Raw genomic sequence first — 25,462 nt, forward strand, 5'->3', positions numbered from 1 at the left:
AAACGGCTACCACTTCATTTCAACTTGGCGTTTCAGGGACAGCTGACGTGAACAGGCATTGTTTACATACAGACAGTTACTACAAAGGTAGTTTTTTTTAATAAAGATGATAAAAAAGCGTTTGAGTATTCCGTCTGATGGCTGTAATATCAAAGTTACCTCCGTTATATAGTTTCCATGGACACTCTCTCTTATTCTTTAAATATTAACAATGCTACAATAAGATTTAGTTATTTCTTAAAAATAATTTGTTTCAACCTTCAGCTATTATCGATAAAATACAAAAATAGAATTGCAGCTGAATTCAGAAACTATCATACTATCCAGGTATCTACGACCAGTTTTACCCAGACCACGGGAACAACGCCCCGTCATGTAGAACACATCACTCACGTAAGTACTTTGTTATTATCTCAATTATGTTCAAATCTTTATCCTCATATGCACCTTCATTCTTATGTTTAGACTGTAGGCTTAAGTAACGCAAATCGATATCAGGTATCGTAAGATCTACTTTTTGACATGAGTTGTTAATAAATTAATGCGCCTGTGTTATAAAACGGGACGTATTGATAGAAAAAGTAGGGATAAAAAAAAAACATTCTAAAAACGTTCATATGATTACAAAGTTAATGTGTATTTGAAAGCAAGCAAAGGAATCTCGGATAAATCTTGGTGAGGGAATAGATAATTAAACTAAAATATATCGGGTTTCATTCCATTAACTCTACGCTTGCAATTAACTTCATATAATAGGTTTATTAGTCACTGTTAAGAAACTAGCTAATTGTATTAAATTTTCATCAATTTACATTAATAGTCTTGATTATGACGGGCACTTATCGCTGACAGTTTGGGACACTTAAAACAAATGGATGCGATATTTATTGCCTGTAAAAGGAATTGTAATATGAGTAAAAACACGCTTGTTGTACTTACAGTCTTTTAAGGCTTTCAGAGATTTCTTTAGGCTCGCTCCACAGAGGGAGCCTTTTTTAGTGATTGGTTTATGAGATCGTACTGGAAACGGAAATGATTGATTTTAGCCTTTCGGTTGTAAGTGTATGCACAGAAAAGTGTTGTTGAAAATTTAGAATTAGAGAATGATACTATTTTGGCCACTGTTATAGTGATTTCGATTTATCTTTTGTGAAAATGTTTTTCTTTAACCTAATTGGCAAAAAGTGTAACAAAATAATGTAATTTGTCGATTTCGAGGCGTATAAACAAAGGCCCGGAGGTCAATAACTCCTTTCATTTTTTGACCATGCGCAAAGCAACTCTACGCATGCGCATTGCGAGACGTCGAAATAAGTTTGCGCGTTTGATTGTAAACAAGAGCACGTTTCAATGACGCATTTCTCAGCAGCTATTTTACATTCTGATTGAAGAAGCTGAAACAAAGGCGGGTATGTTATTATTGCTTTCTTTAACGGATTGAGCTATTGCGTTGTTTCGTCGTATTGTTGTAAACTGACGGCATGTGAGTACTGAACGTTCACCAGGTCTGACAAGTGGGTTTCCTCCTGGCTGTCCATTTTCCCCCTCAATTGCAGCTGCTGATCAACGGTCATGTCATTCTAACCGACAACAAGCGCACTCGTCTGAATGGAATAAATAGACACTAGTTTGTCAGCAAACTTTGACTTTGAAAACAGTTTATTACCGAATTAAGGGCCGGCAGCGACGCAAAAGTGGGTGGGGAAGGTCAAAAACTAAAATGTTTAAAAAATACATGTTTTATTTAGCTTTGAAAACGATCTACTTTGGGACTAAACATTTATTCTGGGCAACATGTTTTGGGTTAGTTAGGAGTTAAACCGATTTTACAAAAAAAAGATTTTAACAGATTTTGGATAAAAAGCATTCACATTATTAAGGAAAAGTCTGACGACATAAGTACTTCGTCCCAGACTTCCTATTTAACAATGACTTGAGAGATTTTGATGATAACATCTCAAATTAAAAAGTTCTTAAGAAACATAATGAAATTTTAATGAAATTCATTTCTGGGTTACAAAAATGCATATATCTTTTTTAAAATAGCTGCAATCAACACACAGCCACAAGACATTGTTGATTGGGCATGTCCGATAAATTTGAATCAAAAACATATTCTTTTTGTATTAAGACATTTCAGGGAAAACGTAAATGCTTTTTGATTGAAAATCTGATAAAATATGCATTCGTAAAAATTGCTCAACTCCTAATTACAGCTTTTCATGTTGCATCGGACGTATGAGTCATGCGAATTAAATATTGAACCTCAAAACTAAATAGAAGTTGATTTTTTAAAACATTTAAAATTTTGGTCCCTCATTCGACTTCTGCATCGCTGCTGGCCCTTAAACATCATCTAAGTTCCTGGTCAGCAAAGTTCAAAAAAAGGCGGATCAGCAGTAAGGACTCGAATAAGAAATACATGTTTCTAATTACACTATGTCACGTTTCACAAACGATCAAATGTATCCATCAATTGTAAGATATATGCATTAAACAGACATTCCATTTCCGAATTAAACATCACCTAAATTCCTGGTCAGCAAAGTTCGAAAAAGGCTGGCCAGCAGTAAGGACTCAAATCATTAGTATTCAATTTGTAGTGTTATCATTCTATAATGTTTATAGCAAATAAGATCAAATCATACATTCAAAAGAATGCTGTTCATTCAATAATTTGATTGTTTTGAGTATAGTTGTATTCTCATCATTCAGTGTGTGAATACTGCTTTCAATAAACACTAATTGCTAAATTAGAATGAGGTGTCACTGTTAACAGAACTTTAAAGCATTACGCACACTTTTAAGTAAAGACATATGAAAACAGAAGGGAAGAATTATTTTATGAACATCATGTATTACTCACATTATATTTTGTTTCTGCTCTTAGAAGTTAATCATTATTGAATCAATGTTCATTCTCGTCAAAAGTACATGTTGTTAAACATGTGCTTGTCTATTTCCTTTGAAATTTGGTATTCCTAAAGAGTAGTACATTCCTCTTCCACAGTTCATTGCAAAAGACCACATCACTGTAGATGTGTCTGGCATACTATCCAGTACAGCTCCAGACTTCTTATCTGATGTGGACAGCACTGAATATTTCCAGGTGATGGCAGTCCAGTCTATTTAGAGCTACCAGTGCTGCGATAGACCAGGTACTTCATAAATAAATAAAGGGTGTTCTTTATAACACTCAAAGATAATTACATGTACTCCAACATATCATATATATTCAAGTTTACATATGCATTTATTACACATAGGTTATATTTTGCACTCGTTTCCTTTTTGCCATTGTTGCATCTTTTCTTTTTTTATTAATACTGTTTATGGCAATTGATTCACGATAAGTCATCAATGTAAGAAATTGTTGATAAACAACAACTTGTGTAATTTCACAATGCCTGTATAAAATAACAAATCTACACTTCCTTAGTCTCTGAAGTTTTACCTGTTATCAATTTCAGCCTGCAGAAGCAAGAAATTCGCAGATGGCAAATGTCCATCCTGCAACAAGATGCCAGACACTGAACAACATAATGGTTCTGCCATGGTAATCCTGAAGAAAAAAGACCGCTTTTCACAGGTGCGTTTCTTCATGGATAACCTGAAGAAACTGTTCAAGGTGGATGACATTACAGATTCCAATAAGCTTTTACAACAATTGAAAACGCAAGTACCTGTTACTGCCAGAGGTCGCTTTACCAACACAGGTGTGGAAATCCTCTCTGTAAAACGCCGAATTGATGCATATCTTTTTTGCTACTGCAATTTGTTTTTGATATAGTGAAGAATTTTTTGAGTTTAAAATTTGATACCATCCCTATGCCTCATTAACTTCACTCGTCAATTTGAAATAAGAAATATCAAACATTTTCAAACCTTATTCTTATTTGAAAAAATATATTTTTTACATTTACTGATCATTCTCACAGATTACATAATTTGCTATCTCATATCTTTTGTATCACTTGCATCTGTGTGCTATTTGGCAACTGTACTATTTACATTTCTGCTTGCCATATTATTAAGATATTGAACATTTATCTGTCATCACTTGCATTGCCTTTGCATTCACACTTTTTGTCAAGTTCAAAGTTTATTGGCAAGGTCGGCATACAAATGCCTATGACCATTAAACACATAGTCATGGTGATAATATAAACAAATAGAAACACACAGAGATTAAGCAGCACAGTAGAGAGCATAATACGAAAAAGACACAAAAACATAAAGCAAAAAAACCCAAACAAACATAATAATAAGCCAGTTGATTTATACTTATTTTTCAGTAAATTTTAGAAACAGTTAAGGTTTCAGGGTAGATTTTCTTAATTCCATTGCAAATTTAATAAATCTTACACTATTTATTAATTTACAAGTTGATTTATTTAGTAATACAGATTTTAACATATTTATCGAAAGCCAGGAGGTGTTGCCTAAGTAAGTTTGTCTCAATCTTTTGTATAAGTGTACAACATAACATAAAATGATACTCGTCTTCTATTATATTTGAAGAACAACATTTACATTTTCTGTCAGCTCTGGCAGTACCAAAATATCTACCTGTTTCAATTTCAAGAGTATGTGCTGATAATCTAAAACACGTCATATATTTTCTTAGTTTATCATTTTTAATTTGTACAAGATAATTTTCAAAAGAAAAGTTTTCTTTAAGTTTACAATACAATGCAATTTTTGGCATACTATTTATAGAAGCATTCCATTCTTGAATAAACTGGTCACGAATTCTACATTTAAGTAAAGGAAGATAATTTATATTTACATCGAAGTTTTGTCTTACATCCATAAAGCCAAGATGATCAATAATATAATTTATTCTCTTTGCCCAAGAAGACTTATTTATTTTAGCATTCAAATCATTATATACCATATGTATTGGTGAATTTACATTTTTCATTACTTTTAACCAAAATTTAACAGATCGTTCCTTGCATAAGATGTCAATCTCTGCATGTACACATTCTTAATATGCAACGTAAAAATGGACATAATCCATGTGAACATCTGTCTTTTCTTCGTTCCTGTTATTGCTTAAAACAATGTCAAATACTTAAAAAAGCATACAACTTTAACACAATTATTAACATTTCAGTTTTTTCAGCTCATATTTGTTACTTTAAATAAAAAATCACTTGCTATTGATCATTCCTGACAGAACATTAATTATGTGAACTACATCATTTAAAAGTTTCTTCCATTATGAAACAACATAAGTATTAGTATTAAATTTGCACTTTTGATTTTTTTTTTTTAAATACCTGCTTTAACAGTTGCAATTCACTCCTTACGGCTATTGACATTGCAACTTTCTCACACCATAGTATTGGAACTTAAGATTGTTGCTAACAAATACTTCCCACAGGTGCAAATAACTCATTACAGCTATTGACATTGCAACTTTTGCACACCTTAATGTTTGAACTTTCGCTTTTTGCTCACAAATACTTCCCACAGGTGCAAATCACTTCGTACGGCTATTGAGATGCAACTTTTGCCAACTTTAGTGTTTGAACTTTCGCTCTTTGCTCACAAATACTTCCCACAGGTGCAAATCACTCATTACAGTTATTGACATTGCAACTTTTGCACACCTAATTATTTGAACTTTAGATTGTTGCTAACAAATACTTCCAACAGGAGCAAATAACTAATTACAGCTATTGGCATTGCAACTTTTGAACACCTAATTATTTGAACTTTAGATTGTTTGCTTTTTGTTTACAAATACTTCCCACAGGTGCAAATCACTTCGTACGGCTATTGAGATGCAACTTTTGCCAACTTTAGTGTTTGAACTTTCACTTTTTGCTCACAAATACTTCCCACAGGTGCAAATCACTCATTACAGTTATTGACATTGCAACTTTTGCACACCTAATTATTTGAACTTTAGATTGTTGCTAACAAATACTTCCCACAGGAGCAAATAACTAATTACAGCTATTGGCATTGCAACTTTTGAACACCTAATTATTTGAACTTTCGAATTTTGCTCACAAAAACTTCCCACAGATGAAAATCACTCATTACAGCTATTGAAATTGCAACTTTTGCACACCTTATCATTTGAACATTCGAATGTTGCTCACAAATACTTCCCACAGGTGCAAATAACTCATTACAGCTATTGACATTGCATCTTTTGAACACCTAATTATTTGAACTTTAGATTGTTGCTAACAAATACTTCCCACAGGTGGAAATAACTAATTACAGCTATTGGCATTGCAACTTTTGAACACCTAATTATTTGAACTTTCGAATGTTGCTCACAAATACTTCCCGCAGATGCAAATCACTTCTTACGGCTATTGAGATGCAACTTTTGCCAACCTTAATGTTTGAACTTTCGCTTTTTGCTCACAAATACTTCCCACAGGTCCAAATAACTCATTACAGCTATTGACATTGCATCTTTTGCACACCTAATTATTTGAACTTTAGATTGTTTGCTTTTTGTTTACAAATACTTCTCACAGGTTCAAATCACTTCGTACGGCTATTGAGATGCAACTTTTGCCAACCTTAGTGTTTGAACTTTCGCTTTTTGCTCACAAATACTTCCCACAGGTGGAAATAACTAATTACAGTTATTGGCATTGCAACTTTTGCACACCTAATTATTTGAACTTTAGATTGTTTGCTTTTTGTTTACAAATACTTCCCACAGGTGCAAATCACTTCTTACGGCAATTGAGATGCAACTTTTGCATACCTTAATGTTTGAACTTTTGCTTTTTGCTCACAAATACTTCCCACAGGTGGAAATAACTAATTACAGTTATTGGCATTGCAATTTTTGAACACCTAATTATTTGAACTTTAGATTGTTTGCTTTTTGTTTACAAATACTTCCCACAGGTTCAAATCACTTCTTACGGCAATTGAGATGCAACTTTTGCCAACCTTAGTGTTTGAACTTTCGCTTTTTGCTTACAAATACTTCAAACAGGTGCAAATAACTCATTACAGTTATTGGCATTGCAACTTTTGAACACCTAATTATTTGAACTTTAGATTGTTTGCTTTTTGTTTACAAATACTTCCCACAGGTTCAAATCACTTCTTACGGCTACTGAGATGCAACTTTTGCCAACCTTAGTGTTTGAACTTTCGCTTTTTGCTCACAAATACTTCCCACAGGTGCAAATCACTCATTACAGTTATTGACATTGCAACTTTTGCACACCTAATTATTTGAACTTTAGATTGTTGCTAACAAATACTTCCCACAGGAGCAAATAACTAATTACAGCTATTCGCATTGCAACTTTTGAACACCTAATTATTTGAACTTTCGAATTTTGCTCACAAAAACTTCCCACAGATGAAAATCACTCATTACAGCTATTGAAATTGCAACTTTTGCACACCTTATCATTTGAACTTTCGAATGTTGCTCACAAATACTTCCCACAGGTGCAAATAACTCATTACAGCTATTGACATTGCATCTTTTGAACACCTAATTATTTGAACTTTAGATTGTTGCTAACAAATACTTCCCACAGGTGGAAATAACTAATTACAGCTATTGGCATTGCAACTTTTGAACACCTAATTATTTGAACTTTCGAATGTTGCTCACAAATACTTCCCACAGGTGCAAATCACTCATTACAGCTATTGGCATTGCAACTTTTGCACACCTAATTATTTGAACTTTAGAATGTTTGCTTTTTGTTTACAAATACTTCCCACAGGTGCAAATCACTTCGTACGGCTATTGAGATGCAACTTTTGCCAACCTTAATGTTTGAACTTTCGCTTTTTGCTCACAAATACTTCAAACAGGTGCAAATCACTCATTACAGCTATTGGCATTGCAACTTTTGCACACCTAATCATTTGAACTTTAGAATGTTTGCTTTTTGTTTACAAATACTTCCCACAGGTGCAAATCACTTCTTACGGCTATTGAGATGCAACTTTTGCCAACCTTAATGTTTGAACTTTCGCTTTTTGCTCACAAATACTTCAAACAGGTGCAAATCACTCATTACAGCTATTGGCATTGCAACTTTTGCACACCTAATTATTTGAACTTTAGAATGTTTGCTTTTTGTTTACAAATACTTCCCACAGGTGCAAATCACTTCGTACGGCTATTGAGATGCAACTTTTGCCAACCTTAGTGTTTGAACTTTCGCTTTTTGCTCACAAATACTTCAAACAGGTGCAAATCACTCATTACAGCTATTGACATTGCAACTTTTGCACACCTAATTATTTGAACTTTCGAATGTTGCTCACAAATACTTCCCACAGGTGGAAATCACTCATTACAGCTATTGACATTGCATCTTTTGCACACCTAATTTTTTGAACTTTCGCTTTTTGCTCACAAATACTTCCCACAGGTGGAAATCACTCATTACAGCTATTGACATTGCATCTTTTGAACACTTAATTATTTGGACTTTCGAATGTTGCTCACAAATACTTCCCACAGATGAAAATCACTCATTACAGCAATTGACATTGCAACTTTTGCACACCTTATTATTTGAACTTGAGATTGTTGCTAACATTACTTCCCACAGGTGCAAATAACTCATTACAGCTATTGACATTGCATCTTTTGAACACCTAATTATTTGGACTTTAGATTGTTGCTAACAAATACTTCCCACAGGAGCAAATAACTAATTACAGATATTGGCATTGCAACTTTTGCACACCTAATTATTTGAACTTTAGATTGTTTGCTTTTTGTTTACAAATACTTCCCACAGGTGCAAATCACTTCGTACGGCTATTGAGATGCAACTTTTGCCAACCTTAGTGTTTGAACTTTCGCTTTTTGCTCACAAATACTTCCCACAGATGCAAATAACTCATTACAGCTATTGACATTGCAACTGTTGCACACCTAATTATTTGAACTTTAGATTGTTTGCTTTTTGTTTACAAATACTTCCCACAGGTGCAAATCACTTCTTACGGCAATTGAGATGCAACTTTTGCCAACCTTAGTGTTTGAACTTTCGCTTTTTGCTCACAAATACTTCAAACAGGTGCAAATCACTCATTACAGCTATTGACATTGCAACTGTTGCACACCTAATTATTTGAACTTTAGAATGTTTGCTTTTTGTTTACAAATACTTCCCACAGGTTCAAATCACTTCTTACGGCTATTGAGATGCAACTTTTGCCAACCTTAGTGTTTGAACTTTCGCTTTTTGCTCACAAATACTTCCCACAGGTGCAAATCACTCATTACAGCTATTGACATTGCAACTTTTGCACACCTAATTATTTGAACTTTAGATTGTTTGCTTTTTGTTTACAAATACTTCCCACAGGTGCAAATCACTTCGTACGGCTATTGAGATGTAACTTTTGCCAACTTTAGTGTTTGAACTTTCGCTTTTTGCTCACAAATACTTCCCACAGGTGCAAATAACTCATTACAGCTATTGACATTGCATCTTTTGCACACCTAATTATTTGAACTTTAGATTATTGCTAACAAATACTTCCCACAGGAGCAAATAACTAATTACAGCTATTGACATTGCATCTTTTGCACACCTAATTATTTGAACTTTAGATTGTTGCTAACAAATACTTCCCACTGGAGCAAATAACTAATTACAGCTTTTGGCATTGCAACTTTTGAACACCTAATTATTTGAACTTTCGAATTTTGCTCACAAAAACTTCCCACAGATGAAAATCACTCATTACAGCTATTGAAATTGCAACTTTTGCACACCTTATCATTTGAACTTTCGAATGTTGCTCACAAATACTTCCCACAGGTGCAAATAACTCATTACAGCTATTGACATTGCATCTTTTGAACACCTAATTATTTGAACTTTAGATTGTTGCTAACAAATACTTCCCACAGGTGGAAATAACTAATTACAGCTATTGGCATTGCAACTTTTGAACACCTAATTATTTGAACTTTCGAATTTTGCTCACAAAAACTTCCCACAGATGAAAATCACTCATTACAGCTATTGAAATTGCAACTTTTGCACACCTTATCATTTGAAATTTCGAATGTTGCTCACAAATACTTCCCACAGGTGCAAATAACTCATTACAGCTATTGACATTGCATCTTTTGAACACCTAATTATTTGAACTTTAGATTGTTGCTAACAAATACTTCCCACAGGTGGAAATAACTAATTACAGCTATTGGCATTGCAACTTTTGAACACCTAATTATTTGAACTTTCGAATGTTCGCTTTTTGCTCACAAATACTTCCCACAGGTGCAAATCACTTCTTACAGCTATTGACATTGCAACTTTTGCACACCTAATTATTTGAACTTGAGATTGTTGCTAACAATATTTATCCACATGTGCAAATAACTCATTACAGCTATTGACATTGCATCTTTTGCACACCTAATTATTTGAACTTTAGATTGTTGCTAACAAATACTTCCCACAGGAGCAAATAACTAATTACAGCTATTGGCATTGCAACTTTTGAACACTTAATTATTTGAACTTTCGAATTTTGCTCACAAATACTTCCCACAGATAAAAAAATCACTCATTACAGCTATTGAAATTGCAACTTTTGCACACCTTATCATTTGAACTTTATATTGTTGCTAACAATACTTTCCACAGGTGCAAACAACTCATTACAGCTATTGACATTGCATCTTTTGCACACCTAATTATTTCAACTTTAGATTGTTGCTAACAAATACTTCCAACAGGTGGAAATAACTAATTACAGCTATTGGCATTGCAACTTTTGAACACCTAATTATTTGAACTTTCGAATGTTGCTCATAAAATACTTCCCGCAGATGCAAATCACTCATTACAGCTCTTGACATTGCAACTTTCTCACACCTTAGTTTTGGAACTTTAGATTGTTGCTAACAAATACTTTCCACAGGTGCAAATACCTCATTACAGCTATTGACATTGCAACTTTTGCACACCTAATAATTTGAAGTTAGATTGTTTGCTTTTTGTTTACAAATACTTCCCACAGGTTCAAATCACTTCTTACGGCTATTGAGATGCAACTTTTGCCAAACTTAGTGTTTGAACTTTCGCTTTTTGCTTACAAATACTTCCCACAGGTGCAAATAACTCATTACAGCTATTGACATTGCAACTTTTGCACACCTAATTATTTGAACTTTCGAATGTTTGCTTTTTGTTTACAAATACTTCCCACAGGTTCAAATCACTTCTTACGGCTATTGAGATGCAACTTTTGCCAAACTTAGTGTTTGAACTTTCGCTTTTTGCTTACAAATACTTCCCACAGGTGCAAATAACTCATTACAGCTATTGACATTGCAACTTTTGCTAACCTTAGTGTTTGAACTTTCGCTTTTTGCTCACAAATACTTCCCACAGGTGCAAATCACTCATTACAGCTATTGACATTGCAACTTTTGCACACCTAATTATTTGAAGTTAGATTGTTTGCTTTTTGTTTACAAATACTTCCCACAGGTTCAAATCACTTCTTACGGCTATTGAGATGCAACTTTTGCCAACCTTAGTGTTTGAACTTTCGCTTTTTGCTTACAAATACTTCCCACAGGTGCAAATAACTCATTACAGCTATTGACATTGCAACTTTTGCACACCTTATTATTTGAACTTTAGATTGTTGCTAACAATACTTATCCACAGGTGCAAATAACTCATTACAGCTATTGACATTGCATCTTTTACACACCTAATTATTTGAACTTTAGATTGTTGCTAACAAATACTTCCCACAGGAGCAAATAACTCATTACAGCTATTGACATTGCATCTTTTGCACACCTAATTATTTGAACTTTAGATTGTTGCTAACAAATACTTCCCACAGGAGCAAATAACTAATTACAGCTATTGGCATTGCAACTTTTGAACACCTAATTATTTGAACTTTCGAATGTTGCTCACAAATACTTCCCACAGATGAAAATCACTCATTACAGCTATTAAAATTGCAACTTTTGCACACCTTATTATTTGATCTTTAGATTGTTGCTAACAATACATCCCACAGGTGCAAATAACTCATTACAGCTTTTGACATTGCATCTTTTGAACACCTAATTATTTGAACTTTAGATTGTTGATAAACAAATACTTCCCACAGGTAGAAATAACTAATTACAGCTATTGGCATTGCAACTTTTGAACACCTAATTATTTGAACTTTCGAATGTTGCTCAAAATTACTTCCCGCAGATGCAAATCACTCATTACAGCTATTGACATTGCAACTTTCTCACACCTTAGTATTGGAACTTTAGATTGTTGCTAACAAATACTTCCCACAGGTGCAAATAACTCATTACAGCTATTGACATTGCAACTTTTGCATACCTTAATGTTTGAACTTTTGCTTTTTGCTCACAAATACTTCCCACAGGTGCAAATCACTCATTACAGCTATTGGCATTGCAACTTTTGAACACCTAATTATTTGTACTTTAGATTGTTTGCTTTTTGTTTACAAATACTTCCCACAGGTGCAAATCACTTCTTACGGCTATTGAGATGCAACTTTTGCCAACCTTAGTGTTTGAACTTTCGCTTTTTGCTCACAAATACTTCCCACAGAGGCAAATCACTCATTACAGCTATTGGCATTGCAACTTTTGCACACCTAATTATTTGAACTTTAGAATGTTTGCTTTTTGTTTACAAATACTTCCCACAGGTTCAAATCACTTCGTACGGCTATTGAGATGCAACTTTTGCCAACCTTAGTGTTTGAACTTTCGCTTTTTGCTCACAAATACTTCCCACAGGAGCAAATAACTAATTACAGCTATTGGCATTGCAACTTTTGCACACCTAATTATTTGAACTTTAGAATGTTTGCTTTTTGTTTACAAATACTTCCCACAGGTGCAAATCACTTCTTACGGCTATTGAGATGCAACTTTTGCCAACCTTAGTGTTTGAACTTTCGCTTTTTGTTCACAAATACTTCCCACAGGAGCAAATAACTAATTACAGCTATTGGCATTGCAACTTTTGCACACCTAATTATTTGAACTTTAGAATGTTTGCTTTTTGTTTACAAATACTTCCCACAGGTGCAAATCACTTCTTACGGCAATTGAGATGCAACTTTTGCCAACCTTAGTGTTTGAACTTTCGCTTTTTGCTCACAAATACTTCCCACATGAGCATATAACTAATTACAGCTATTGGCATTGCAACTTTTGCACACCTAATTATTTGAACTTTAGATTGTTTGCTTTTTGTTTACAAATACTTCCCACAGGTGCAAATCACTTCTTACGGCTATTGAGATGCAACTTTTGCCAACCTTAGTGTTTGAACTTTCGCTTTTTGCTCACAAATACTTCCCACAGGAGCAAATAACTAATTACAGCTATTGACATTGCAACTTTTGCACACCTAATTATTTGAACTTTAGAATGTTTGCTTTTTGTTTACAAATACTTCCCACAGGTGCAAATCACTTCTTACGGCAATTGAGATGCAACTTTTGCCAACCTTAGTGTTTGAACTTTCGCTTTTTGCTCACAAATACTTCCCACAGGTGCAAATCACTCAATTCAGCTATTGACATTGCAACTTTTGCACACCTAATTATTTGAACTTTAGATTGTTGCTAACAATACTTATCCACAGGTCCAAATAACTCATTACAGCTATTGACATTCCATCTTTTGCATGCCTAATTAATTGGAGTTTAGATTGTTTGCTTTTTGTTTACAAATTCTTCCCACAGGTGCAAATCACTTCGTACGGCTATTGAGATGCAACTTTTGCCAACCTTAATGTTTGAACTTTCGCTTTTTGCTCACACATACTTCCCACAGGTGCAAATCACTCATTACAGCTATTGACATTGCAACTTTTGCACACCTAATTATTTGAACTTTAGATTGTTGCTAACAATACTTATCCACAGGTCCAAATAACTCATTACAGCTATTGACATTGCATCTTTTGCATGCCTAATTAATTGGAGTTTAGATTGTTTGCTTTTTGTTTACAAATTCTTCCCACAGGTTCAAATCACTTCGTACGGCTATTGAGATGCAACTTTTGCCAACCTTAGTGTTTGAACTTTCGCTTTTTGCTCACAAATACTTCCCACAGGTGCAAATTACTCATTACAGCTATTGACATTGCAACTTTTGCACACCTTATTATTTGAACTTTAGATTGTTGCTAACAATACTTCCCACAGGTGCAAATAACTCATTACAGCTATTGACATTGCAACTTTTGAACACCTAATTATTTGAACTTTCGAATGTTGCTCAAAATTACTTCCCGCAGATGCAAATCACTCATTACAGCTATTGACATTGCAACTTTCTCACACCTTAGTATTGCAACTTTAGATTGTTGCTAACAAATACTTCCCACAGGTGCAAATAACTCATTACAGCTATTTACATTGCAACTTTTGCATACCTTAATGTTTGAACTTTTGCTTTTTGCTCACAAATACTTCCCACAGGTGCAAATAACTCATTACAGCTATTGACATTGCAACTGTTGCACACCTAATTATTTGAAGCTAGATTGTTTGCTTTTTGTTTACAAATACTTCCCACAGGTGCAAATCACTTCTTACGGCTATTGAGATGCAACTTTTGCCAACCTTAGTGTTTGAACTTTCGCTTTTTGCTCACAAATACTTCCCACAGGTGCAAATCACTCATTACAGCTATTGACATTGCAACTTTTGCACACCTAATTATTTGAACTTTAGATTGTTGCTAACAATACTTATCCACAGGTCCAAATAACTCATTACAGCTATTGACATTGCATCTTTTGCATACCTAATTATTTGAACTTTAGATTGTTTGCTTTTTGTTTACAAATGCTTCCCACAGGTGCAAATCACTTCGTACGGCTATTGAGATGTAACTTTTGCCAACCTTAGTGTTTGAACTTTCGCTTTTTGCTCACAAATACTTCCCACAGGTGCAAATCACTCATTACAGCTATTGACATTGCAACTTTTGCACACCTTATTATTTGAACTTTAGATTGTTGCTAACAATACTTATCCACAGGTGCAAATCACTCATTACAGCTATTGACATTGCAACTTTTGCACACCTAATTATTTGAACTTTAGATTGTTGCTAACAATACTTATCCACAGGTGCAAATAACTCATTACAGCTATTGACATTGCATCTTTTGCATACCTAATTATTTGAACTTTAGATTGTTGCTAACAAATACTTGCCACAGGAGCAAATAACTAATTACAGCTATTGGCATTGCAACTTTTGAACACCTAATTATTTCAACTTTCGAATGTTGCTCACATATACTTCCCACAGATGAAAATCACTCATTACAGCTATTGAAATTGCAACTTTTGCACACCTTATTATTTGAACTTTAGATTGTTGCTAACAATACTTCCCACAGGTGCAAATAACTCATTACAGTTATTGACATTGCATCTTTTGCACACCTAATTATTTGAACTTTAGATTGTTGCTAACAAATACTTCCCACAGGTGGAAATAACTAATTACAGCTATTGGCATTGCAACTTTTGAACACCTAATTATTTGAACTTTAGATTGTTTGCTTTTTGTTTACAAATACTTCCCACAGGTGCAAATCACTTCTTACGGCTATTGAGATGCAACTTTTGCCAACCTTAGTGTTTGAACTTTCGCTTTTTGCTCACAAATGCTTCCCACAGGTGCAAATCACTCATAACAGTTATTGGCATTGCAACTTTTGAACACCTAATTATTTGAACTTTCGAATGTTTGCTTTTTGTTTACAAATTCTTCCCACAGGTGCAAATCACTTCGTACGGCTATTGAGATGCAACTTTTGCCAACCTTAGTGTTTGAACTTTCGCTTTTTGCTCACAAATACTTCCCACTGGTGCAAATCTCTCATTACAGCTATTGGCATTGCAACTTTTGCACACCTAATTATTTGAACTTTAGATTGTTTGCTTTTTGTTTACAAATACTTCCCACAGGTGCAAATCACTTCGTACGGCTATTGAGATGCAACTTTTGCCAACTTTAGTGTTTGAACTTTCGCTTTTTGCACACAAATTCTTCCCACGTGTGCAAATCACTCATTACAGCTATTGACATTGCAACTTTTGCACACCTTATTATTTGATCTTTAGATTGTTGCTAACAATACTTATCCACAGGTGCAAATAACTCATTACAGCTATTGACATTGCATCTTTTGCACACCTAATTATTTGAACTTTAGATTGTTGCTAACAAATACTTCCCACAGGAGCAAATAACTAATTACAGCTATTGGCATTGCAACTTTTGAACACCTAATTATTTGAACTTTCGAATTTTGCTCACAAATACTTCCCACAGATGAAAATCACTCAGTACAGCTATTGACATTGCAACTTTCTCACACCTTAGTATTGGAACTTTAGATTGTTGCTAACAAATACTTCCCACAAGTTCAAATAACTCATTACAGCTATTGACATTGCAACTTTTGCACACCTAATTATTTGAACTTTAGATTGTTTGCTTTTTGTTTACAAATACTTCCCACAGGAGCAAATCACTTCGTACGGCTATTGAGATGCAACTTTTGCCAACCTTAGTGTTTGAACTTTCGCTTTTTGCTCACAAATACTTCCCACAGGTGCAAATCACTCATTACAGCTATTGACATTGCAACTTTTGCACACCTAATTATTTGAACTTTAGATTGTTTGCTTTTTGTTTACAAATACTTCCCACAGGTTCAAATCACTTCTTACGGCTATTGAGATGCAACTTTTGCCAACCTTAGTGTTTGAACTTTCGCTTTTTGCTAACAAATTCTTCCCACAGGTGCAAATCATTCATTACAGCTATTGGCATTGCAACTTTTGCACACCTAATTATTTGAACTTTAGATTGTTGCTAACAAATACTTATTCACAGGTGCAAATAACTCATTACAGCTATTGACATTGCAACTTTTGCACACCTTATTATTTGAACTTTAGATTGTTAATAACAATACTTCCCACAGGTGCAAATAACTCATTACAGCTATTGACATTGCATCTTTTGCACACCTAATTATTTGAACTTTAGATTGTTGCTAACAAATACTTCCCACAGGTGGAAATAACTAATTACAGCTATTGGCATTGCAACTTTTGAACACCTAATTATTTGAACTTTAGATTGTTTGCTTTTTGTTTACAAATACTTTCCACAGGTGCAAATCACTTCTTACAGCTATTGGCATTGCATCTTTTGCACACCTATTTATTTCAACTTTAGATTGTTGCTAACAAATACTTCCCACAGGAGCAAATAACTAATTACAGCTATTGGCATTGCAACTTTTGAACACATAATTATTTGAACTTTCGAATGTTGCTCACAAATACTTTCCACTGATAAAAATCACTCATTACAGCTATTGAAATTGCAACTTTTGCACACCTTATCATTTGAACTTTCGAATGTTGCTCACAAATACTTCCCACAGGTGCAAATAACTCATTACAGCTATTGACATTGCATCTTTTGAACACCTAATTATTTGAACTTTAGATTGTTGCTAACAAATACTTCCCACAGGTGGAAATAACTAATTACAGCTATTGGCATTGCAACTTTTGCACACCTAATTATTTGAACTTTCGAATGTTGCTCACAAATACTTCCCGCAGATGCAAATCACTCATTACAGCTATTGAACTTGCAACTTTTGCACACCTAATTATTTGAACTTTTGCTTTTTGTTTACAAATTCTTCCCACAGGTGCATCTCACTTCCAACGGCTATTGACATGCAAATTTTGCAAATCTAAGTATTTGAACTTCCCTTTTTGTTTACAAATGCTTCGCACAGGTGCAATTCACTCCTTACGGCTATTGACATTGCAACTTTTGCACACCTTAGTCGTTGAACTTTGAGTTTTGTTAACAAATACTTCCCACAGATTCAAATCACTCTTTACAGCAATTGACTTTGCAAATTGTGCCAACCTTTGTATTTGAACTTTCGATTTTTGCTAACAAATTCTTCCCACAGGTGCATATAACTCTTGACAGCTATTGACATTGCAAATTATGAAGACCTTAGTATTTGAACTTTCCATTTTTGCTAATAAGTAATTTCCACAGCAAAACACTCATAATGGCTATTATATAAGTTGATTTTTGCTTAAAAATACTTTGAACAGGTGCTAATCACTCATTACAGCTATTGATATTGCAACTTTTGCACACCTTAGTATTTGAACTTTCTATTTCCGTTTACAAATACTTCCCACAGGTGCAAATCACTCTTTACAGCTATTGACATTGTACATTTTGCACACCTTAGTTTTTGAACTTTCGATATTTGCTAACAAATACTTTGCACAAGTGCAAATCACTCATAATGGCTATTGACACAACCACTTTTTGCACAACTTTGTATTTGAACTTTCGATTTTCGCTTAAAAATACTTTGCACAGGTGCTAATCACTCTTAATGACTATTGACACATCAACTTTTGCTCATTTTAGTATTTTTACTTTCGAACATGTTGAAAACAGATTGAACAGGTGCATTTTATTCTATTTTAACAACCATTGACACAACAACTTTTGCACACCTCATTTTTAAAATTTCTGCATTTTGACACCAATATTAACACGATGTGCACATTAATACACAGATTGCTTTTAAATATGTTATTTTATGGACATTGTTTTAACTTTGTATGTGTGAATTTAAACACTATCAGTAAATATGTAGCTAACTATGTATATTTATGTTTAATTTCTTTTTGTAAAAATGCAGTATCATTATAAAGATCATTTGAAATGTTATTTTGATTTACATGCTATTGTTGCTGATTTCTTAATATTGTCACCAGTGAAATTTTGCCAAATTGTGTCAAGTCTCTGATAGTTAAAGGCAGCAGTTTAATTTACATGCTATTGTTAACTACTTTTCAGTATTGATCTCCAACAGCAATTTTGCCAAACTGTTGTATAATGTCTGACCGTTAAAGGCCGCAGTTTGATTTACATGCTATTGTTAACTACTCTTCAGTATTGATATCCCACAGTAATTTGGCCAAACTGTTGTAAAATGTCTGACGATTGAAGGCCCCAGTTTGATTTACATGCTTTTTGACAATCAAGGGAAATTATTGCTAGTCGGAGACTGGAATTGTAGAGTAGGTGATAGGCCAGATCATATTTTGCATGATAATGTAATATCTGATTTACACTCGGAGGACTATTTACCTGACGAAACTAGAGTACGGGCCTCTCAAGATCAATTATGTAACACACGAGGGACTCGCATGCTTGATTTTTGTAAGGCCACCAATATGCGCATTGTCAATGGGAGATTAGGAAAGGATAATAACAAAGGATCATATACATATTTCAGTCGTAATGCATGTAGCACTATTGACTACTTGGTGATGAGAGAAATCGATTTTCCAATGATAAGGCATTTCGAAGTAGGTCCGTTTAATGCATTCAGTGATTATGCGCCGTTATTATTTGAGATTCGAGTTTATGAGCGTAAACTAGATACTACCCCGCGGCCTAATATTGAGACAAGTCATACATATTATAAGTGGTGTGAAAACAATAAAACCCTATTTAGAAGAGATTTGATAGCGAATCTAAATACTATTAATACTATATTCAACGATTTGCACTCTTCACGGCCATGCGACATTGATAAATTGATCGAAGAATTTTCGTCTGTCGTGCTTAAAAGTGCAGACCCGTATTTTAAGAAAACGTATTTATTGCAAAACAATAGTTATAGTTACATAAATAAATCCTCAAATGCCTGGTTTGACCACGAATGTTTTACGGTCAAAAATGCGTATTTAGAGGCACTCAATAACTTTAACGTATATAAATCTGAATTAAATAGATCAGTTTTGTGTGATAAAAAGTGTGTATTTAAAACGCTTGTTAAAAAGAAACAGAGAGCGTATAGAACGCGTAAAGCTAAAGAATTGTACGAGTTTCGAAGTAAAAAAACCAAAAGAATTCTGAAACCACTTTAAATCTAAGAAACCCAGTCTTTCAGACAATATTGACACCGAAACATTTAAGGACTACTTTGCCGGTCTGTTCAATGATATACGCTCTACACAAATAGACGAAATAGATAATTTTATCAACGATACTGATTTTAATATCGATGATCCCACATATGAGGCACTTAATGCATCCATAACTCCTGAGGAAATTCGTCTTGCTGTAAAAGGTATTAAACGTAATAAATCCTCATGTCCGATTGATAATTTACTAAATGAGTTTTTTATCGATACTATAGATATTTTAGTCGGTCATTTAACGGACTTGTTTAACATCATTCTCGAAGAAGGTTATTTCCCTTTGTCTTGGTCATACGGTTTCGTCGTACCAATACATAAGAAGGGTGACGTTAATTATCCAAACAATTATTGAGGCATTACCTTAGTTAGTAATCTAGGAAAAATATTTACACGTGTGCTCACTAAAAGAGTCGAAAATTGGTTCGATGAAAATAACTTGCTGTCGGATGCCCAGTTTGGATTTCGAAAGGGATCTAGCACAGAATATGCAATATTTGTTTTACAGAATGTTATCGAAAATGCCATTTTTAATAAGTTACGATTACCATGCGCATTTGTTGACCTAAAAAAGGCATTTGACTCTGTTTATAGGAATGCTCTGTGGTACAAACTCTTTAAAATTGGGTTGGATGGGAAACTACTTAAAATATTTAGAGCAATGTATTCTGTGGTAAAATCGTGTGTCAAACATTGCAATTCCGTCTCCGATTTCTTTGATATTTCTATTGTTTTACGCCAAGGAAAAAATAATTCGCCGGTTTTGTTTGCATTATTCCTAGAATATCTAGAACTGTTTCTACAACAGAACGTTGACTGTGGTATTAGCCTATACGATTTATGTATTATGATATTACTTTTTGCAGACGATATGGTAATAATTGGAAACTCAGTAGAAGACTTACAAAGAAGTTTAGACCATCTTTACGATTCTTGCCAAACGTGGGGCTTAGAAGTTAATATAGCCAAAACTAAGGTTGTAGTATTCCGTAAAAAAGGACCGGTTATGGCTAATGAAACTTGGGTATATAGTGGCGTACCACTTGAAGTAGTTGACAACTTTAACTATCTAGGCACAGTATTTAACTACACGGGCACTTTCGTTTTAAATAATCAATATGTAGTCGGTAAGGCTCTAAAGGCTATGAAAGTATTAAACGAAAATATTAACAAATACGACGTACCTCCGAAAATTGCACTTCAATTGTTTGACTCATTTGTAGGTTCGATCCTTAACTATGCGAGTTCTGTCTGGGGGTTTTCAAAATCGAAAAATATAGAAAGACCCACCTAAAATTTTGCAAATCGCTTCTAGGAGTTAAGCAAAGTACATGTACAGCGGCTGTTTACGGAGAATTAGGGCGTTATCCAATATATATTAACAGATACGTGCTAATTATTAAATATTGTCACCACAGGTCCAAATAACTCATTACAGCTATTGACATTCCATCTTTTGCATGCCTAATTAATTGGAGTTTAGATTGTTTGCTTTTTGTTTACAAATTCTTCCCACAGGTGCAAATCACTTCGTACGGCTATTGAGATGCAACTTTTGCCAACCTTAATGTTTGAACTTTCGCTTTTTGCTCACAAATACTTCCCACAGGTGCAAATCACTCATTACAGCTATTGACATTGCAACTTTTGCACACCTAATTATTTGAACTTTAGATTGTTGCTAACAATACTTATCCACAGGTCCAAATAACTCATTACAGCTATTGACATTGCATCTTTTGCATGCCTAATTAATTGGAGTTTAGATTGTTTGCTTTTTGTTTACAAATTCTTCCCACAGGTTCAAATCACTTCGTACGGCTATTGAGATGCAACTTTTGCCAACCTTAGTGTTTGAACTTTCGCTTTTTGCTCACAAATACTTCCCACAGGTGCAAATTACTCATTACAGCTATTGACATTGCAACTTTTGCACACCTTATTATTTGAACTTTAGATTGTTGCTAACAATACTTCCCACAGGTGCAAATAACTCATTACAGCTATTGACATTGCAACTTTTGAACACCTAATTATTTGAACTTTCGAATGTTGCTCAAAATTACTTCCCGCAGATGCAAATCACTCATTACAGCTATTGACATTGCAACTTTCTCACACCTTAGTATTGCAACTTTAGATTGTTGCTAACAAATACTTCCCACAGGTGCAAATAACTCATTACAGCTATTTACATTGCAACTTTTGCATACCTTAATGTTTGAACTTTTGCTTTTTGCTCACAAATACTTCCCACAGGTGCAAATAACTCATTACAGCTATTGACATTGCAACTGTTGCACACCTAATTATTTGAAGCTAGATTGTTTGCTTTTTGTTTACAAATACTTCCCACAGGTGCAAATCACTTCTTACGGCTATTGAGATGCAACTTTTGCCAACCTTAGTGTTTGAACTTTCGCTTTTTGCTCACAAATACTTCCCACAGGTGCAAATCACTCATTACAGCTATTGACATTGCAACTTTTGCACACCTAATTATTTGAACTTTAGATTGTTGCTAACAATACTTATCCACAGGTCCAAATAACTCATTACAGCTATTGACATTGCATCTTTTGCATACCTAATTATTTGAACTTTAGATTGTTTGCTTTTTGTTTACAAATGCTTCCCACAGGTGCAAATCACTTCGTACGGCTATTGAGATGTAACTTTTGCCAACCTTAGTGTTTGAACTTTCGCTTTTTGCTCACAAATACTTCCCACAGGTGCAAATCACTCATTACAGCTATTGACATTGCAACTTTTGCACACCTTATTAATTGAACTTTAGATTGTTGCTAACAATACTTATCCACAGGTGCAAATCACTCATTACAGCTATTGACATTGCAACTTTTGCACACCTAATTATTTGAACTTTAGATTGTTGCTAACAATACTTATCCACAGGTGCAAATAACTCATTACAGCTATTGACATTGCATCTTTTGCATACCTAATTATTTGAACTTTAGATTGTTGCTAACAAATACTTGCCACAGGAGCAAATAACTAATTACAGCTATTGGCATTGCAACTTTTGAACACCTAATTATTTCAACTTTCGAATGTTGCTCACATATACTTCCCACAGATGAAAATCACTCATTACAGCTATTGAAATTGCAACTTTTGCACACCTTATTATTTGAACTTTAGATTGTTGCTAACAATACTTCCCACAGGTGCAAATAACACATTACAGTTATTGACATTGCATCTTTTGCACACCTAATTATTTGAACTTTAGATTGTTGCTAACAAATACTTCCCACAGGTGGAAATAACTAATTACAGCTATTGGCATTGCAACTTTTGAACACCTAATTATTTGAACTTTAGATTGTTTGCTTTTTGTTTACAAATACTTCCCACAGGTGCAAATCACTTCTTACGGCTATTGAGATGCAACTTTTGCCAACCTTAGTGTTTGAACTTTCGCTTTTTGCTCACAAATGCTTCCCACAGGTGCAAATCACTCATAACAGTTATTGGCATTGCAACTTTTGAACACCTAATTATTTGAACTTTCGAATGTTTGCTTTTTGTTTACAAATTCTTCCCACAGGTGCAAATCACTTCGTACGGCTATTGAGATGCAACTTTTGCCAACCTTAGTGTTTGAACTTTCGCTTTTTGCTCACAAATACTTCCCACAGGTGCAAATCACTCATTACAGCTATTGGCATTGCAACTTTTGCACACCTAATTATTTGAACTTTAGATTGTTTGCCTTTTGTTTACAAATACTTCCCACAGGTGCAAATCACTTCGTACGGCTATTGAGATGCAACTTTTGCCAACTTTAGTGTTTGAACTTTCGCTTTTTGCACACAAATTCTTCCCACGTGTGCAAATCACTCATTACAGCTATTGACATTGCAACTTTTGCACACCTTATTATTTGATCTTTAGATTGTTGCTAACAATACTTATCCACAGGTGCAAATAACTCATTACAGCTATTGACATTGCATCTTTTGCACATCTAATTATTTGAACTTTAGATTGTTGCTAACAAATACTTCCCACAGGAGCAAATAACTAATTACAGCTATTGGCATTGCAACTTTTGAACACCTAATTATTTGAACTTTCGAATTTTGCTCACAAATACTTCCCACAGATGAAAATCACTCAGTACAGCTATTGACATTGCAACTTTCTCACACCTTAGTATTGGAACTTTAGATTGTTGCTAACAAATACTTCCCACAAGTTCAAATAACTCATTACAGCTATTGACATTGCAACTTTTGCACACCTAATTATTTGAACTTTTGATTGTTTGCTTTTTGTTTACAAATACTTCCCACAGGTGCAAATCACTTCGTACGGCTATTGAGATGCAACTTTTGCCAACCTTAGTGTTTGAACTTTCGCTTTTTGCTCACAAATACTTCCCACAGGTGCAAATCACTCATTACAGCTATTGACATTGCAACTTTTGCACACCTAATTATTTGAACTTTAGATTGTTTGCTTTTTGTTTACAAATACTTCCCACAGGTTCAAATCACTTCTTACGGCTATTGAGATGCAACTTTTGCCAACCTTAGAGTTTGAACTTTCGCTTTTTGCTAACAAATTCTTCCCACAGGTGCAAATCATTCATTACAGCTATTGGCATTGCAACTTTTGCACACCTAATTATTTGAACTTTAGATTGTTGCTAACAAATACTTATTCACAGGTGCAAATAACTCATTACAGCTATCGACATTGCATCTTTTGCACACCTAATTATTTGAACTTTAGATTGTTGCTAACAAATACTTGCCACAGGAGCAAATAACTAATTACAGCTATTGGCATTGCAACTTTTGAACACCTAATTATTTCAACTTTCGAATGTTGCTCACATATACTTTCCACAGATGAAAATCACTCATTACATCTATTGAAATTGCAACTTTTGCACACCTTATTATTTGAACTTTAGATTGTTAATAACAATACTTCCCACAGGTGCAAATAACTCATTACAGCTATTGACATTGCAACTGTTGCACACCTAATTATTTGAAGCTAGATTGTTTGCTTTTTGTTTACAAATACTTCCCACAGGTGCAAATCACTTCTTACGGCTATTGAGATGCAACTTTTGCCAACCTTAGTGTTTGAACTTTCGCTTTTTGCTCACAAATACTTCCCACAGGTGCAAATCACTCATTACAGCTATTGACATTGCAACTTTTGCACACCTAATTATTTGAACTTTAGATTGTTGCTAACAATACTTATCCACAGGTCCAAATAACTCATTACAGCTATTGACATTGCATCTTTTGCATACCTAATTATTTGAACTTTAGATTGTTTGCTTTTTGTTTACAAATGCTTCCCACAGGTGCAAATCACTTCGTACGGCTATTGAGATGTAACT

General features: G+C 34.3%; 1 protein-coding gene across 1 annotated transcript in view; it reads left to right on the forward strand.

Moving 5' to 3' along the window:
- The first annotated feature begins 3,520 nt into the window (after positions 1 to 3,520).
- LOC128241049 (ELMO domain-containing protein C-like) overlaps positions 3,521 to 25,462 on the forward strand; it is a 46,722-nt gene continuing 24,780 nt past the window's right edge. The window contains exon 1 of the mRNA XM_052958036.1: positions 3,521 to 3,716. Coding sequence (XP_052813996.1) covers positions 3,521 to 3,716 — 196 coding nt within the window. The remainder of the gene's footprint in view (positions 3,717 to 25,462) is intronic.

The sequence above is a fragment of the Mya arenaria genome, chromosome 7 (assembly GCF_026914265.1).
Source record: "Mya arenaria isolate MELC-2E11 chromosome 7, ASM2691426v1".
Taxonomy (NCBI): domain Eukaryota; kingdom Metazoa; phylum Mollusca; class Bivalvia; order Myida; family Myidae; genus Mya; species Mya arenaria.